Source organism: Cervus canadensis, chromosome 19 (genome assembly GCF_019320065.1).
Source record: "Cervus canadensis isolate Bull #8, Minnesota chromosome 19, ASM1932006v1, whole genome shotgun sequence".
NCBI classification, from domain to species: Eukaryota; Metazoa; Chordata; class Mammalia; order Artiodactyla; family Cervidae; genus Cervus; species Cervus canadensis.
The window spans coordinates 44,485,379-44,504,114 of NC_057404.1; the positions used below are offsets into that span (position 1 = coordinate 44,485,379).

At 34.8% G+C, this 18,736-nt stretch overlaps 1 protein-coding gene across 3 annotated transcripts in view; it reads right to left on the reverse strand.

Moving 5' to 3' along the window:
- Positions 1-18,736, reverse strand: part of TBCK (TBC1 domain containing kinase) — a 195,277-nt gene that overhangs the window by 77,407 nt on the left and 99,134 nt on the right. For all 3 annotated transcript variants that reach the window (XM_043438214.1, XM_043438215.1, XM_043438216.1), the window contains exons 21-22: positions 11,134-11,170; positions 9,987-10,148 (exon numbers count right to left, since the gene is read on the reverse strand). In XM_043438214.1, coding sequence (XP_043294149.1) covers positions 9,987-10,148; positions 11,134-11,170 — 199 coding nt within the window. The remainder of the gene's footprint in view (positions 1-9,986; positions 10,149-11,133; positions 11,171-18,736) is intronic.

The window sequence follows — 18,736 nt, forward strand, 5'->3', positions numbered from 1 at the left end:
GTGGGCAGAGCTTTATTACTGGTGGATTCACTATAGGTAACTTGGGGATATGGTCATTTGTTAGAGGATCCCCAAAAGTAAGGTATTTCTCTTCGGGGGAACATTGAATTTCTCCAGAGAATTATTCTTTAACTTGTCTAAACTAATCCTTGCCGGCATTCTAGGAACTAACCGTGGAGAAGACTGGAAATTGTAACTATATTCATTTCCTCACTCTGGCTCTTGGCTATGCTGCTGATTCTTACAATTCTACTACTCCAAAGAATGTACCTCCAAACTTACTGATTCTATGGTCATGTTTTGTAAAATCTGCAAAAGTAAAAATATTTAAATCACAACCAGTGAAAACTTGTCTTTATTTATACCAATTTCAACTCCATTACACTTCCTCTTGTGTTGGACAACATAGTGGCTGTGAATACTCTGATATAACTAAGCTAAACTAGAGATATATTTAGTATGGTTTAATGGGTATTTTTCTGTTATGTGAAGTCACTTTTGGGTATTGACATAGATTTTTCTCCTTGACCAAGTCTAGCCAGACTCTTCTAAGCCTTTTCTCGACTATGTCTCAATCTTGGCCTAAATAGTTGGCCTGAACAAAACTCTCAACATAACATACAGCAATTCAAGGCCACATCCCTCAGATGACCCTAACACACTATGAATGCCTTCTGGAGAAAATCAAGGCTGTCAGAAGAATTTACTATTTGTTCCAGGAAATACTTGAAGATAGGATCCTTGTCTGAAGATAGGTACCTCTGTGGGAAGGTAGGAGCCTAACTTTGGTGTCTGTTAGCAAATGCAGATGTATTTCACATGGACCCAATGCTCTCCTTCACATATTTTACAATTTTTCACTTCATGCTGTGGTATTATATACTGATTAAAACCTGTGCTTACCACTTTAATTAGTGTCTGGCATTGCTTATCTTTGACAATATAGTAAAATTATTGCTAACTCTAGAAATGATTTCCTGGAATATCCCCAATGCCTACTATATAGGAGCAATGTGAATGTGTTTTAGCACCAAAAGTTTATGTGCAGGAAAAACACAATTGACATGTACACAGCCAAAAATAAGACTGAAAAATTCGAAACATTAAACATGTGAAACTGTAAGCAGAGAATTAGGTTCTCATTGATGCCTGATCAAAAGAGAAATATTTCCTTCTAGAAATATACTTCAATAATGCTATATACACAATTACAAATGCACCATTAACTTTTTTTTTCTTTTTTTGACAGGAATGTCACAAAAAATAGCATTTCTGTGTTTACAGGAAACAAACTTGAAGCAAACAAACAGAAGCCACACCTGGGGTAAGTGATATGTTTTATGCATTACTCCTATCAATATTAAAAAACAAATTTCAACCAACTAAGCCTGTGAAAAGACTGATTATTCATGTTTTCTATAGAAAATAATGTACAACTACTGTTATATGAATCAGTGAATACGAAGCAAAAGAGGAGGACAAATATAGAGATATGCCAGACATTTAATGAATAAAAATATTATGCTATTTTTGTTTTGTAATTTGTTGTGATCTCTTTACTCATTCTAAATATTCTTTTAAAGGCCTAATTTTATATTGTCATTTTTAACCCCTCCTTGGTCAGGTGACTTAATGGAACCAGGAAGTAATACTACATGGAATTAACATAATTCAAATTAGATGTGTTAGTCATAGTTACAAGGTACCATTGACTCACCTTTAAATAGTTAGGCAAAAATGCTCTGGGCCAGTACAAGAATGATAAACCAGTAATAAGATGAATTATACACATACATATATGTACACATTACATACACTCACACATAAACATTCATTGAACGAAGGACTGAGCACATTTTATAAGCACAATCTTGGTTATGCAGTCTGAGGGGGAAAGGATGGTACAATACATTACTGGGCGCCTACTTTACTTCACTCAGACTTTCACATCCCTGACATGTGTGCATGTGCTTACTGGCACGTTTTGCTAAGCATCTATCATCTCTGCTGCTTAGCGCCTACAATGAAGTGAGAAATAAAATAGGAAATGCAATAAGCATTACTGACACTCGGATACTTAAACTGTTTTCTGTTCTTAACTTAATTGTCTTGATCATTTAGCAGTTGAGCAGATACATATTATGATGCAAAGCAGCTGGTGTTGCTAATAGAACACAGCTCGCTGCAGAAAAAACGAACAATGCAGCAGCTTGGAAGACCCAGCACCAGATCAGCAGTAGCCGTTGTTTTCTCCTTTTCTTTTATACTTAGCAGTGAATCCAAAACAAAACTGGAAATCTGATTCTTCCTTGGCAATAGAACCTTGTATTCAAGTTCAGTAAGCATCTTTTCATATGACTGATACATGTTTTTACTGAAGGACTGAATGGTTTACATTTTTCAAGGTAATCCAATGTAGCTTTTTAAAATAAAAGTAAGAAAATTTTGGTTATTTCCTCTATGTTATATAATATTTACTAACTAGCCTATAAGCATATGGCATGTTTTCTGTTTGACTCAGCGCACTCACACTTAGAGGGGATATGTAGTCAGGAGTTTTTTTCCATTCTGTTGAGGATCATCATTTACGATAAGACAATAAGAACACATCAGATTACAGCAGACCCTTGAACAATATAGGTTTTGAATTGCATGGGTCCACTTACACATAGATATTTTTCAATAGTAGATATCACGGCACTACACCACTCACGGTTGGTTGAATCTGTAGGTGCAGAACCGTTGATACTGAGGAAGAGCGGATGTGGAGGAACAGCAGATACAGAGGAACTGGTATACAAAGGACTGATGGTAAACTATACTTTGATTTTCAACTGTGGCAAGCAAAGGACCCCACCTCGGCACTGTTGAAGGGCTAACTGTACTTCCACTTTTGAATAGTGATATAAGGTGAGGTGCTTCCCAGGTGGCACCAGTGCTAAAGAACCCACCTGCCAATGCAGGAGATGTAACAGAAGCTGGTTTGATCCCTGGCTCGGGAATAACCCCTGGGGAAGAAAATGGGAAGCCACTCCAGTATTCTTGCCTGGAAAATCTCATGGACAAAGGAGCCTGGTGGGCTACAGTCTATGGGGTCTCAACGAGCAGGACACGGCTGAAGCGACAGCACACACGCATGCAGAAGGCTAGGTAGAGGACTGGAGAGAGTGCGCCCCGAAAGTATGATTCATTCTAAAGTAAAAATGACATACAGAACAATGTATGCTAAAAGTCATTTTAGGTATGATATGTATATGCTCATTTTGGTCCTTACATTATTATTTTCATTATCCATCAGCAGTATATATGGGGGAAATTTTAAACTTCTGACTAAAAAATTTTTGAGGTTGACTACTTTTCAGATACTTCAGAAGTGTAAAATGTTCTATATATTTTAAAAATACTTTAAAAACCTAACACACACATAAATACTCAACAGTAAAACAAAAATAAACAAATTCCATCATTGAGGTCCTGAAACAAAATACGTTTAATACCTGATTGAGACTGTAAGATAATTTTTGGACTACTCAAAAAAATTCAGAAAGCAGAATCCCTGTCAATCATAAAAAAGACTGCTTTCCTATGGAGAAGAGTCTTCGTATGGAAAAGAGCTTTGAAACCTTGGGACCAAATTTAAGGTGTATTAAGGACTCTAATCTATTCTCAACTTTCAAGGTAAGTAGAAAATTCTGATCAACCCTAACCTTATTTTTCATTATAGTTCGCAATACATAAGAAACCTTTAATTTTATAAAGTATTTACGTATTGCAAAATTTATGGTGTGCTAAGAGCAACAACTAGCTCAGTGTTAAAGGAATTTATCCAGCTTCCGAAAAACAGTTTACCATTGGAATATTTACGAGTTATTCTACTGGCTTTGTGTTTTTTCATAGACATTTATTTTCAGCTTGGAAGTCATGTTTTCTAACATTTGCTTTCATATTTTCCCCTTTTCCATAAAATAATGCAGTATTCCCTTCCCAACAAGGAGGTAACTTAGTAAGATATTTGAAAATACATTTTCATGATTTTCACGTCACTGACGATGTGATCATGTCAATAAAAACACATTACTCTTTCCTTTCTCCTTAACCAATTTAAATTCAGAAGAATTTAATCTTTCATCTAAATCTTAATGTTAACATGTAATCTCTATGGGTGGGGTTTAAATCTCCATATTTAATTTCCAATACGATTGTCCTTTAGCAATTCCATGAAGATGTGCTTAGAAATAGACATGCATTAACATTACATAGCTACAAGCAGAAAATGTAAACAACTATGAATTCTCAGCTTCAGGTAAAACAGTATAAAATCTTAGAGGGCTGACGATACAAAACCTTCACTGAATAACTGGATACTATTATTGCTCTACTTTTTCATCTCATCAGCTCTCCACGAGCCAGAAAAAAAGGAATTATGGATACCTACTGAGAATACTCGTGTTAAGAATCCTTTGCCTTTTGCTCACTATAGAGCTTCTTGAAAGGAATGTTCAGAGACTAGAATGCTCCTCAAATATCAGTACAGCATTCTATTTTGGGAATGCTGTATTGAAGGAAAAGTATCTTTTCAAGGATACTTTTCATTCTTTTAAAAACAGTGAAAAGAAAGAAAATACCTCTACAGACCTATTTGAAAGATATCCCTAACGTGGCCTGTAAGATCCTGCTTGATCACTGTCTACCTCTTCACTCTCCATTCTGACCACTCTCCTTCTTGCACCAAGGATATCAGCCCAGTTCCTTGAGTTGTTTGGGGCTTTCGCAGCACTTTCTTTCCTCTGTCTAGAAGATGCTCCCCTCTCTCTACTTCTTACTTCCCAAAGTCAATTAATTTCAGATATTACCTTTACCATCACTCTATTAGAGAAGGTTCTTTACCTCCCTCAGACTTGGTAGTGTTCTGTGATAAATTCCTATTACTTTCTGTAGCACTTATCACCATTATAACTATTTATTTAATAAAGGGGTCACAAGTATAGCTTTAAAAAATCTGGGCCACTGTTTACAATTGGGAGATTATACATAAATACTATGAAAACCCTATTTAATTTATACTTATCCCTAAATGAAAGCAAGAAATTATTCATTGAACCCTATCCAAAAGAAAGAAAAACCCAGATCAGTTCTTATTGATCTTCTTTCCCACTTTACTACGACAGGGACTATCACCAGTACCTTAAATCTATGATTTCATAAACTAAATTGAATTTCCTCCTCACTCTCTCATTATCATTGATTTTCAGTTTCATCTTGTGGACAAACAGGAAAATAATAAGACATAGCTTTAAGGATTCTACATACTTTAGTACTTTGCTCTATTTCTTAGTTCTTAATAACTTTAATAACATTTCCCTCGGTCTCAAAATATGTGCATGTTATTTGAAATAAATGGCTATGATTTCTCAGCATACATCTTAGGTAACCTGGTAAATAACTGTGTTGCTCAAAATAAGTGTGATTTTCGTGACATATTCTTTGCTATGCTAAATAACCCTAAAGACTGCATTACAAAACTGCTTTAAGTCAAACTTTGCTGAGCTACAATATTTTTGAGGAACCAGTGAAGTGGTACATGATAGACACTACCAGTATTTTTCATGTATGTGTTGAATCCTACTGTAAAGTATGTAGGTAATAGTGAGATAACATCTTAAAGTTTTATTTAAAATGTTTTAATTAAATTTCTGTAATAAAACATACATCAGACAACTAAGATGTTTCAACCAACTGCTGATTTCTTCCTGCAAAAAGGATTTACTTTTCACACATTCAAGTTCCTTCAATATATACAGTATTTCCTTCAAAATACTTTATACATACTTATTTCTTTCAATGGTAAACATTTTAATCTCTGAGGGTAAGTGAAGTGTTCTTCCATACAGATTTCCTAATTTCTTTTACAGATTCTCTAAGAAAAACGTCTTATTTTAAAAGATTCCTACCTTTGAAGATGTTCAGAGGTACAAAGTTATGCATTCTGAGAATTTATTTCAACCATAATTACATAAATATGTTGCATTAATTTTTAACCGTAAAAAGGATATACACCAACAAAGCAAAAAAGCAATTACACATTAGAGCTATTACAAATCCACTCTAAAATTATTACCATTTTGGTTTCAGTCAGATTGTCATATTCATCTTGGGAACTGCTTAGATGTATCCTCAAAGAAATTATTTTGTCAGCTAGATGGACACGATAGCAGAATAATATGGTGAAGGCTGACAGACCTCATCCTGTAGTTGGGTTGAACAGGTGGTAGCTTTGGAAACGATACTCTTAACACCAGTGGCCAATATCCAGTACTGAACGGTGCTTTGAAAAACCCAGTATTTCTTCCAAAACACCCTACTACTACTACTTTGAGACTGTATGAAAAATGCCAAATATACTGCTCTCATGGTTACTTCCTTGAGTACTTAAAAGACACACATACCAATACATATTTAGAACCTCCCAGCAAAATTTTCTAGCACCACTTGTACCTCCTTGGAATGTGACATCACACTATATCATTTACTAAAGGGGAAAGAATTTGGAAGCAGCTTTTGGCAAAAATAATAATGCCTTTCTCCTGTGTTCTCTCTTGAAGAATTAAAAGGTTAGTACAAAGTTATGGAAAGGAGGAAGAAAAGGGAGGGAATTTACAAAGACTGAATGTCACACATTCTTTGTATGTTTAAGCATTAAAAGCTATACATAGTTATGAGTATTTGGTATCAGGTTTTGTGTCAGGTACACTATGCATATTATCTGTTGTGCTCACTCTAACACCAAAACAGATATTTTTAGCTTCATTTTGCTAAAGCTTTCATAACGTATAGGATTCTCTTTCCAAAGAGATTAACAACTTGTTCATGTTCACACAGCTAATATATGCCAGAGTTGGGGGGTGAACTCATATCTATTTCACTCTACATATCACTCTTCTCAGCAAAAGAACCACACTGAAAGTTTCCCATCACACAGGTAGTGAGTGGACAGTTAGGACTCACACTCATGTCTTGACTCCAAAGACTGTGCTTTCTATCCATTAGACTATGTTCTCTCTGAGCAATGAAAAGAGATACTCTTCTTAGTCATAATATGCATACATACACATAGACTGAAGGCTTACTTGGCTTCTCAGGTAATTCCTCAATTGCTTTTGCTAATAAGGAAATCTATATGATTGATATCAATCTCAACAATTTATAGAAAAAGCCAAATAGGGTGGTTGCTTCATTTATTCTATCAATAGGAAAGCAGTCAGGATAGAAAGGAATAAGTGAGGGAAATCATAATGATGATGATAACATTAATAATAGTAATCACTTACATAGCACTTGCTCTTTGCAAGGACTGCTCTAAGTTGTTTAGATGCACTGATTTACTTAGGACGGCAGTCCTGTGAGGTAGGTACAATTATCATCTACATAAAATCAGGGCTAAGGAAACAGATACAAAGAGGCTGAGTCAGGTCCCTGAGGTTATACAATTGAAAGTGGTAGAGCTAGTGTCTAAAACCCAAATGATCTGGCTCCACATTCCATGCTCTTAGTCACTAGGCTTTTGGACCTCTCTTTGTAGAAAGAAGCAACTAGAATGGGACAATTAAAAAAAAAATTGCAAGGGCATTTGGTTTACAAGGTTACCAACTGGATGGTGATTCCCTTATATTACTATCAACAGATGTTTTGAACAGTGAATTTGCTAATCTGCTTCAAAAAAGAATTTAGCTAAATTTGTTCTGATTGCTTACTTATGTTTTTAAACACAGTTAAGTAGGGGTTTCAGTAAAGCACAATATGTTTAACGAGTTCAAATTAATGTTTAATCCTAACCTATCTTTATCTACAAAGTCTATCTCAAGAATTAAGGTAAAATATAGAGCTAGCCTATCTATTCTTTTTCTTTTTTTACAGTCTTAAGAAAATGGCTTTTTTTCCTTTCAAATATGTCTTAAGTTTATGTCACATAATATTTTGATTAGAAAAGGCATATTCAGTGTGTTTGTATGTATATTAATCCAGATTCACTTTTTAGGCCTTCCCATGACCACTTCTGAGTTTCTTCAAGCATCAGGTATAGTGAGGGGGCTCAACATGATGAAAAGAGACATCTTTTAAATCTAAGTAGGAAAGACATCCCAAATAAGTGCACTGTGATTAAAAATAAAAAGAAACATAGATATACTTAAGGGCAAGGTTTACATTTAACCCCTCTGCCCTTCTTTTTTCTTTTTCACATTTTTTCTTATAAACTTTTTTCTTTCCCAACTGGAATCATATACAGTGGCCAAGTAAATGATGAGCCAGAACAATGGCACTGAGGATCCATGCAAATCACATCAATAGAAAGCATCCTATCCTACTTTCAAAACTAAGTAGTGTTTTCCTTTTCAATGAGTCAGTGCTAACCAACACACATTCTTACGTTCTGATTTCAGAAATAATGACTTTTAATATACATGCAGAGTTACGACTAATCTGCCTGTTCAATATAAAAATAGATTCCTTCACCAGTGTATAACTGGAACATTTATGCATGTAATTGGAAAGGCAAGAAATTTGCTTTACTTAAAAATGCACAATCATCATTTCTAACATGTATTTTTTAGACATGACCAGAAAAATTCCTTTCATCCTAATCAATCATCCTCTGTTTACTTTGGCAGGTTAGGAACAAGAAGAAAACATCTGCAGGGTTACAGACAGTATTTGTAGTTTGTGAAACCAGCTTTTTTTTGGGTAACTGTTCAACATCAACAGGAAAACTAGAGATAACTTGATTTACATTAAGAATCTCCCAGGAAAAAAAATATAAGAACTAAACTACTTGTTCATATGAGAAGTTATTAACTTTAATTAAAATTTGATAAGTTAGGAAGCTGATGGTGATACTTTTAGTTTGGGAAGAAAGTAGAAAGAGAAGTTTTAAATAAATCCCATAAAGTTTCTTATTAGTTTCTCAAAAAGGATGAAGATTTTCAACAACAGAAAAATGCTGAAATATGAGGTACAGATGAGCCACTAAAAATAAAAACTGGGGTAGGCAGCAGTTTATTATTCCTTTTGAGAGTACATATTGAATATAAAATCTTAAGACCTCTTTTATTCTTTGATTTTTTTGACAAATTTATCTCTTGGATAATTTTAAGTGTGTTTATTTTCAGTAATCACCTTGGTTGCCTGCAAATATGAAGAATAGCAATAAACCCATAGATGGGTTGGAGCCAATGAAATGCAATTTGAAATAGAGTTTTTCTACTTGAAAAATACTTTGGTTTCTGCAAAAATGTAGTTTAGTTTCCTTTTTTCTGCCACAATTATATCCTATGCAACCATATTACTTCCATCTTTTCAGCCATAGCATAAAAGCTTAAACTATACCTGCATTCTATATTTCTACACTAACCAACTCCTAGACTTACAAGTTCCTCATTTATGAATACAATATATAACTTTACTTACTATCCAGCATAACACAGAATTCCCCTGGAGTATGATTTGCTCTCTCAAGAGGACAATGTTTCTTTTCTTTAAACTATTAAATAGTTAGCAAGTTAACTATGGATAGGAGAGAGCAACATTCAATGGGAATTACATCTTTGTAAAAACTTGGGTTCTCAAACACCTTCCCAAGTTGCCTTTATTTACTATCTGTCTGCTGAAGGTAAACAGGCCTATCCTAAGCAAGGCAAATATGTCACACACTGCTCCCTTCTCCCCCTTCCCATGCCCTTGTCTTTCACCTTTTGGCGTCATCACCGACATGAAAATAAATGACAGTGAGCTAGTATGACCCACTTTGTATCTACAACGCTGGTCCGGCTAAAGAGGTGGTACACAAGGGAGAGAGTTCAGAGAGGAAGGATGTGGCTCAAGCAGAAGAGATTCTGAAGATCTGGATGATTATTTTTGAAAATTGTTTTAAGGATGTCTCATTATCCCATAATTAAATTTCACTTAGTGATTCCATTTTTATATATCTATACCTGGTAAGTCAGAGAAGAGAAGAATGCACTCATTAAAGCCATTAGCCAAAAGTCGGTCACGCAGCTGCTGAAGAATTGCTACTCCGATACAGAATGGGAAGGAGGAATTCCCAAGCAGTAAGGTATCCCAGAGGTGGAAAATTTTGTGCAGTGGAAATACATCTGTAAAGTGACAAATAGAAATAAATCAATTAAAAAAATTTAAAACAAAATAAAAATTAAATCAACAACAAGCTGCTTTACTAGTCAAGATAATTCCCTTATGGTCAAAACTGTTAAAGAACAAATATTGGAAAACTATTTTTACAAAATGTTTACTTGGCTCTGTAGGTTCACTGCTTCCCAAGGCAGTAAAATTGATAGGCTTAAAAAATTGATAATCTAATTGATCAAAGAGATGACTTTCCTACCCTCTATTATCAGTCTTGGTATATAGCTCTTACATTCAATTTCTTCCTAGAATTTTCTGGTTATATTATTTTAACAAGCTCATTTACTTAGAAGAACTTTAGTATTGTTATAATTTCTGTATCATTATATTTCTATTATGCACTCTAAGAACCACTTTTTGAAATTCCCATAAAGAATCTGATTAACAGTTTTCTATTTTCTGAAACTTTCTTTTTCTCATTTATCGGTACTCTCAACACCTTTCCAGGCCAGTGCATGCAGATCTACTTCAAGTATAGTATTTCATTTATCATATGTGCATATTTAACCCAGATATCTACTGCATTAATAGGTGTAATAGATTAAAGTATTACATATTCACACTAACTTTCTATTTCTAGAAGAATTCTACTTTAGGAAATAACAGAAGTATTAGCTATTAGACAGTCTCTAAAAATTGAGTCTGATTTGGTTGTAAAAGTTGCCTTCTAAAACTTTATGTAAATGGTACAGTTAATATTATGTTTCAATAGAGGGCAGAGATTGTATCAATGTTATGACATATAGGTTTTCATCCTACAGAATATTCTTTTTGATATTCCCCAGTCAGAACTATTGAAAAAATTTTCTACCCAACTATATTACCTTAGAATTATATAAGGATGCTTATGTAATTAAATCTGATAATATCCTGGGGAAGAATGGACCTGTTCTTTTCCTAATACAATATTGAAAGAAAATGGAAAAGGATACTTACGAGTAAACATGGTAAGAAACCAAGGGATGGCATAGAGCTGTGAGTGGAAAAAGAAAGGGATGCAGGGGATGGATAAAGAGGAAATAAAAGGGGTAATTAGAATGACTTCCAATAAACTGAATTGTAAAAAACGAGTTCTATGTTTTAATCTATTCCACTGCTTAAAAATATTCTTTAACACCATATACAAAAATAAACTCAGACTGAAGATCTAAATGTAAGACTAGGTGGAGAGGGAGGTGGGAGAAGGGTTCTGAATGGGGGGACACATGTATACCTATGGCTGATTCATGCTAATGTATGGCAAAAGCCATCATAATACTGTAAAGTATTTATCCTCCAATTTAAATAAATAAATTAAAAAATAAAAATAAATGTAAGACTGGATATTGTAAAAATCCTAGAGGAAAACATAGGCAAAACACTCTTTGACGTAGATCGCAGCAATATTTTTTTTGATCCACCTCCTAGAGTAATGAAAATAAAAAGAGAAATAAACAAACATGACCTAATTAAACTGAAAGCTTTTGCACAGCAAAGGAAACCATCAACAAAATTAAAAGACAAACTATGGAACAAGAGAAAATATTTGCAAATGATGTGACTGTCAAGGAATTAATTTCCAAAATATACAAACAGCTCACATAGCTTAATACTATAAAATAAAAAATGAGCAGAAGATCTAAACAGACATTTTTCTAAAGAGAAGACCTACGAATGGCCAGATAGCACATGAAAAGATGCTCACCATCATTAATTATTAGAGAAATATAAATCAAAGCTACAAGGAGATATCACATCACACTGGTCAGAATAGTCATCAAAAAGTCTACAAATAATAAATGCTGGAGAAGATGTGGAGATAAAGAACCTTCCTACACTATTGGTGGGAATGTAAATTGGTATAGCCACTATGGAGACTATGAAGCTTCCTTGGGCTTTCCAGGTGGCTCAATGGTAAAAAATCCTCCTGCCAATGCTGGAGACGTGCATTTGATCCCTAGGTTGGGAAGATCCCCTGGAGAAGGAAATGGCAACCCACTGAAGTATTCTTGCCTGGTAAATCCCATGGACAGAGGAGTCTGATAGGCTACAGTCCATGGGGTCATAAAAGAGTTGGACATGACTTAGAGGCTAAACAACAACAACAATGAAGGTCACTTAAAAAACTAAAAACACAGTGATCTCACTCTTGGGCATATATTCTGAGAAAACTCTAATTCAAAAAGATGCATGCTCCGCCAATGCTCACTGCAGCACTATTTATAACAGCTGAGACATGGAAGCAACCCAAGTGTCCACTGACAGATGAAGGGATGAAGAAGATGTGGTATACACATACAACAGAATATTACTTGGCCATAAAACAGAATGAAATAATGCCATGTGCAGCAACATGGATGGGCCTAGAGATGATCATACCAAGTGAAGTAAGTTAGACAAAGACAAATACCATATGATACCACTCAGATGTGGAATCTAAAAAAAGGATACAATGAACTTGTTTATAAAACAGATACAGACTCACAGACATAGAAAACAAACTTACAGTTACCAAAAGGGAAAGGAAGGAGGATAAATTAGGAGTTTGGGATTAACATAGACATACTACTATATATAAAATACATAACCAATATGGACCTACTATACAACACAGAGAACTCTACACAATACTGAATAAAAACCTATAATGGAAAAGAATCTAAAATATTTATACATATACCCCCCACATATATATATTCAAGAAACTAACACAACAAACACTGTAAAGCAATTGTATTTCAATAAAAATGAAAAATATAACAGAAAATATAATTACTATCACAAACACTTTATTACATAATGACATCTATTACAAATGTTGCAGATGACCCTTCTGCTAAGACTTATTCTACACAGTATTTTCATTTCATCAAGGAATACACTCAAGACAATGCCTATTCCAAACACAATATTAACACGTTAACTTCAATGGCATACTTTTCAAAGAAGAACTTTTGCTATTAGGAACAAAATATTCCTGAGATTTGAACAGTCTTCATCAGCGTTGAGCTACCTTTACTGAGTACTTTTTAAGACGTGATGAGATGATATTTGAAAAATGTCCAAAATGTCTCATTAAAAAGGTTTTATGAAGCTTATATCTTCTATTACCACTTTCTAAATTAACAGAAAGCTTCATAAGAGACTAAAAGTTGTGAGACCTAGGAATGAAATAATATGGTTTTTAAGGTGACAAATTTATCTTCCTAACAGTATCTAGAAATGAAGCACACACACACACACACCTATTAATTTTGTGAGATTTTGAAGTAAGAACTCATTCTTAATTTCTAAAAGTACAGTAAAATCTCCTTTGTTAACAAGTATCAAAAACCATAGTAATTTATAGAAAAATCTGAAAAAGCTCTACTTATATTTTGTATTTTATGTCAATGGCGGCTCCTACTAGACAAAAATTTTTGTACTACCTATGGGGTTTTAAATGAATAGTTTTTTCAGCACCTATCAATTGTGAATTTATGATTAAAGTTCCATATTTCTTTGCACTGTACACAGTTGAGTATTTACATTGTTAAATGCCAGTCAGGAACTGTAAGTACAGTTGTGTACCGAACTACATTAAAATCTAAGTATTGTATATGAAATAAACCCACTGCTCTATACAAGATCATCACTTATATACATGGACACAGCCACTACAAGTGGGGAAAGGGAGGAGGACAGAAGTATGGAAGTATGGAGTACTCAGTATGGAGTACTCACTTCACTATGCAGTATGGATTGCAAGTATGAAGTCAACTGGGCCTTAGGAAGCATCAATACAAACAAAGCTAGTGGAGGTGATGAGATTCCAGCTGAGCTATTTCAAGTCTTAAAAGATGATGCTGTGAAAGTGCTGCACTCAATATGTCAGCAAGTTTGGAAAGCTCAGCAGTGGCCACAGGACTGCTGCTGCTAAGTCACTTCTGTCGTGTCCGACTCTGTGCAACCCCATAGATGGCAGCCCACCAGGCTCCCCCATCCCTGGGATTCTCCAGGCAAGAATACTGGAGTGGGTTGCCATTTACTTCTCCAATGCAGGAAAGTGAAAAGTGAAAGTGAAGTCACTAGAAAAGGTCAGTTTTCATTCCAATCCCAAAGAAAGGCAATGCCAAAGAATGTTCAAATTACCGCACAATTGCACTCATCTTACACGTTAGCAAAGTAACGCTCAAAATTCTCCAAGCTAGGATTCAACAGTACGTGAACCAAGAACTTCCAGATGTTCAAGCTGGATTTAGAAGAGTCAGAGGAACCAGAGATGAAACTACAAACATCCACTGCATCATAGAAAAAGCAAGAGAATTCCAGGAATACATCTACTTCTGCTTCATTGACTAGGCTAAAGCCTTTGACTGTGGAACAAACTGTGGAAAATTCTTAAAGAGATGAGAATACCAGACCACCTTACATGCTTCCTGAGAAATCCGTACGCAGGTCAAGAAGCAACAGGTAGAACTGGACATGGAACAACAGACTGGTTCCAAATTGGGAAAGGAGTACGTCAAGGCTCTATATTGTCACCCTGCTTATTTAACTTATATGCAGAACACATCATGTGAAAATGCTGGGCTGGATGAACAACAAGCTGGAATCAAGACTGGCAGGAGAAATATCAATAACCTCAGATATGCAGATGACACCACCCTTATGGAAGAAAGCGAAGACAAACTAAAGAGCCTTTTGAAGGTGAAAGAGGAGAGTGAAAGTTGGCCCAAAACTCAACTTTCAAAAAATGAAGATCATGGCAGCTGGTCCCATCACTTCACGGCAAAATAGATGGGGAAATACAGGAAACAGTGACAGACTTTATTTTCTTGAGCTCCAAAATCACTGTAGATGGTGACTGCAGGCATGAAATTAAAAGATGCTTGCTCCTTGGAAGAAAAGCTGTGACAAACCTAGACAGCATATTAAAAAGCAGAGACATTACTTTGGTGACAAAGGTCTGTCTAGTCAAAGCTATGGTTTTTCTAGTAGTCATGTATGGATGTGAGAGTGGTGTTGGAGAAGACTCTCGAGAGTCCCTTGGACTGCAAGGAGATCCAACAAGTCAATCATAAAGAAAACCAATCCTGAATATTCATTGGAAGCACTGATGCTGAAGCTCCAATACTTTGGCCACCTGATGTGAAGAACTGACTCATTGGAAAAGACCCTGATGCTGGGAAAGATTGAAGGCAGGGGATGACAGAGGATGAGTTGGTTGAATGGCATCACTGACTCAATGGACATGAGTTTGAGCAAGCTCTGGGAGATGGTAAAGGACAGGAAAGCCTGGTGTGCTGCAGCCCATGGGGCTGCAAAGAGTCAAACATGACTGAGCAACTGAACAACAAATGGATTGCAGAAAACAGTAAAACTATGACAAAATCTAAATTCTTCAGCCTAATTTCAATTTAAACATACAGTGAGTAGATATAAATTCCAACACTATTATTTAACTTTTCTTTTCTTAAAGGACAGAACATAAATTATATTATCCTCTATTCTTCTGATCAAAGGAAACTGTCATTACGAATCTTATCTGAGTTACTTACTTTCACTTTTCCCCACATATCGAAGGGGGCATGTATATGAGGAAAAACACAAAGTGGGGAGGAACCACTTGAAAACCTAGGGGAAAAACAGGCCAGGCTCACACAAAGCCAGGTATAGTTCATCTTACTACCAGCCAGAATTTTTAAAAACCCTGTAATAAACAAGGTAGAGTACTCACAAGGATACTGCCTTAGTAATGGGGCAAAATTATGCTCTCAAATTATGCTGCCTGGTTTCACTTAACAAACCTTAAAAGCAAGCCTTGAAAATATCATACTGTTTCAGTGTAACCGAGCTGCATCTCAACCTAGCTGCATCTCAAAATGAAGTTCATGAATATTTTGTTGTTGTTTTGTGGGTAAGTCATGTCTGACTCTTTTGTAATCCATGGACTGTAGCCTGCCAGGCTCCTCTGTCCATGGGATTTCCCAGGCAAGAATGGGCTGGCATTTCTTTCTCCAGGGGATCTTCCAACCCAGTGATTGAACACGTCTCCTGCATTGGCAGGCTTATTCTTTACCACTGAGCCACCTGAGAAGCCCCAAGAATATTTACAAGGACATAAAACATCCAATATGCAACAAAGTAATTCACAATGACTGAAATCTATTAAAAAATATCAGTAAAGCAAGAGGAAAAAAATGATCATAATGAGGAGAAAAATCATTCAATCAAAATGGACAAAGAACTAGAATAAATGTTTGTATTACCAGGCAAAGATGTCAAAATGTTTTCTATATCTGTATTACATATGTTCAAAAAGCTAAGAAATGACTGAATATGCTATGTAGAGAAAGAACAGATTAAAAAAAGAACCAAAAAGATCCTTCTAGGGATGAAAAATACAATATTTCAGTCAAAAAATAAAATGAATTGGATTAAGAGCAGATCAGATACTGCAGAAGAAAAGGCTAGTAAATGTGATAATACAGCAATTCATTAAGACATTTATTCAAAAATTAACCTGTGAGGCTTTACTTTACTTAAACATTCAATTCCTTCTTCTCCTGATCACTTAACTCCATGTCCCTGCTAAAGCTGGTTTTTTTTTTTTTCTTTAGTACTTACCCCTACCTATCACCTAGTATATTGATCTTTATTTTTTATTTCCCACTAAATGTAAGTTGAATGAGGGTAGAGATTTTGTCTTCTTTTTCCATCAACGTACCCAGGGCCTAGGAAAATGTCTGGTACAATCAAATATTTGTTGAAGAAAGAATGAAATATATAATAAAGATAACTGAAAGGGACAGATTAAAAGATTAGTCACAAGATTACATAATTTCTTAAGAAATTTTTAATAAATATGTAATAATGAAAAAATCAGTTAATCTTCCTTGCAGGGGTATGTGTGTGTGTGCGTGCACATATATGTATTTATCCTTCATATTAAATAGTGGTGAATACTGAAAAAATATTAAACTTGAAATGTTAAACTATATACTAATACCTAAAGCTTGACAACCTTTATGAAAACAGTTATTAGAAGTTAGTAAAATGAAGCACATTCTAATGGATACTGAAAAGTAATAATTCAAGCAGAATACATTTCTTTAATATAACAACTGCTGCTGCTGCTAAGTCGCTTCAGTCGTGTCCGACTCTTAGCGACCCCATGGACTGCAGCCCACCAGGCTCCTCCGTCCATGGGATTTTCCAGGCAAGACTACTAGAGTGGGGTGCCATTGCTTTCTCCATAGGTGCTCATTAACACCAGTCACCTCTTACCAACTGAAGTCAGGTAAATAAATCGGTGATATCCTCTGTGAGACTGAATGCCTGTTATTTTTTCCTTCTATATTTCTCCCTATTAAAATTTTAACTGATATTTTCATATTAAATAATTTCTTAGCATATTGGTATATGTTCATAATACAATGTAATACACAAAAAGACACCATACAGAATAGTATGGTGGTTTAGGGTTCAATTTTAAAAATAATAAATAATGAAATATTTTCTTACAAATATAAAAAAATATAATTAGTCTTAATTAAGTTGGAGATATTATCAGCTCTTTCCTGATTCAAAGTTGGAAACAAACCCAATAAAAAGAAATTATACATCCTTTAATTATTTTGTCCAGATCATAAAATTGCATATTATTGATTTGGTTTAGTGCTAGCCTGCTAAAGAGTCAGCTGAGTAAATACTGCCCCCTAGCAATATCAAGAAAGAACAGCGATATTTACCATTTCATGAGATCTTTCTATAGGTCTGGTAATGTTAGAAACATCAATAGGAAAAACAAAGGCAGGGGCTCATTAATTTGACTTTCAAGAGCATAAATTATGGCTAAAAAACTTAAAAATGTATAAAATGTAAAAGATTAAAAAAGGAAACATTTCTTAAAACTCTAGATGAATCTTTTGTCAAATGGGTTTATTTACATACATACTATGTTCACTCACCTCTCTATATACACACATATAGTAATAATAAAAATTATTAATACAGAAGAGAGTACCTTCTAATTGACTTTTATCTTTTTATGAGCATATTTTCTCTTAACCTCAAGTCAGAAACACTTTTATATCTAAGTTAATGTCAGCCACCTCTGTAAAATGCAAGCTGAGTATCTTGCAATGATTCTGTGTAACAGGGCAATGGACATCTAGCCATTCAAATAAAGGATTCCTGAAAAACAAGATTTTCAAAGCATCAGAGTAGACCATATATTTTCCTGAAACTATGACCTTTGTGATCTGGTAGCTACAAATCTCTTCGAAAACCTTCAGGATTGTTGTGAAGATTAATTAAAGACTTTAAAACACCTGGCAGAAGATGTGACATATTTCAGGTGTCAGTATAGGAAGTACAATTACTCTTCTTCATAACAGCTCAGAAGTTTCTACAATAGGAAAGTATTTCATCAAAATACTTTTGTTGAAGTATTTTGATGCAAAATTCTGAGTCAAACTCATGAAAACATCTAACAAAAGCTACATATGTTCTGGAACTAGGAGACAGGAGTAGAAGGTAAAGAGAAAAGAATTCTGGGCACTGGAAACTGTATACT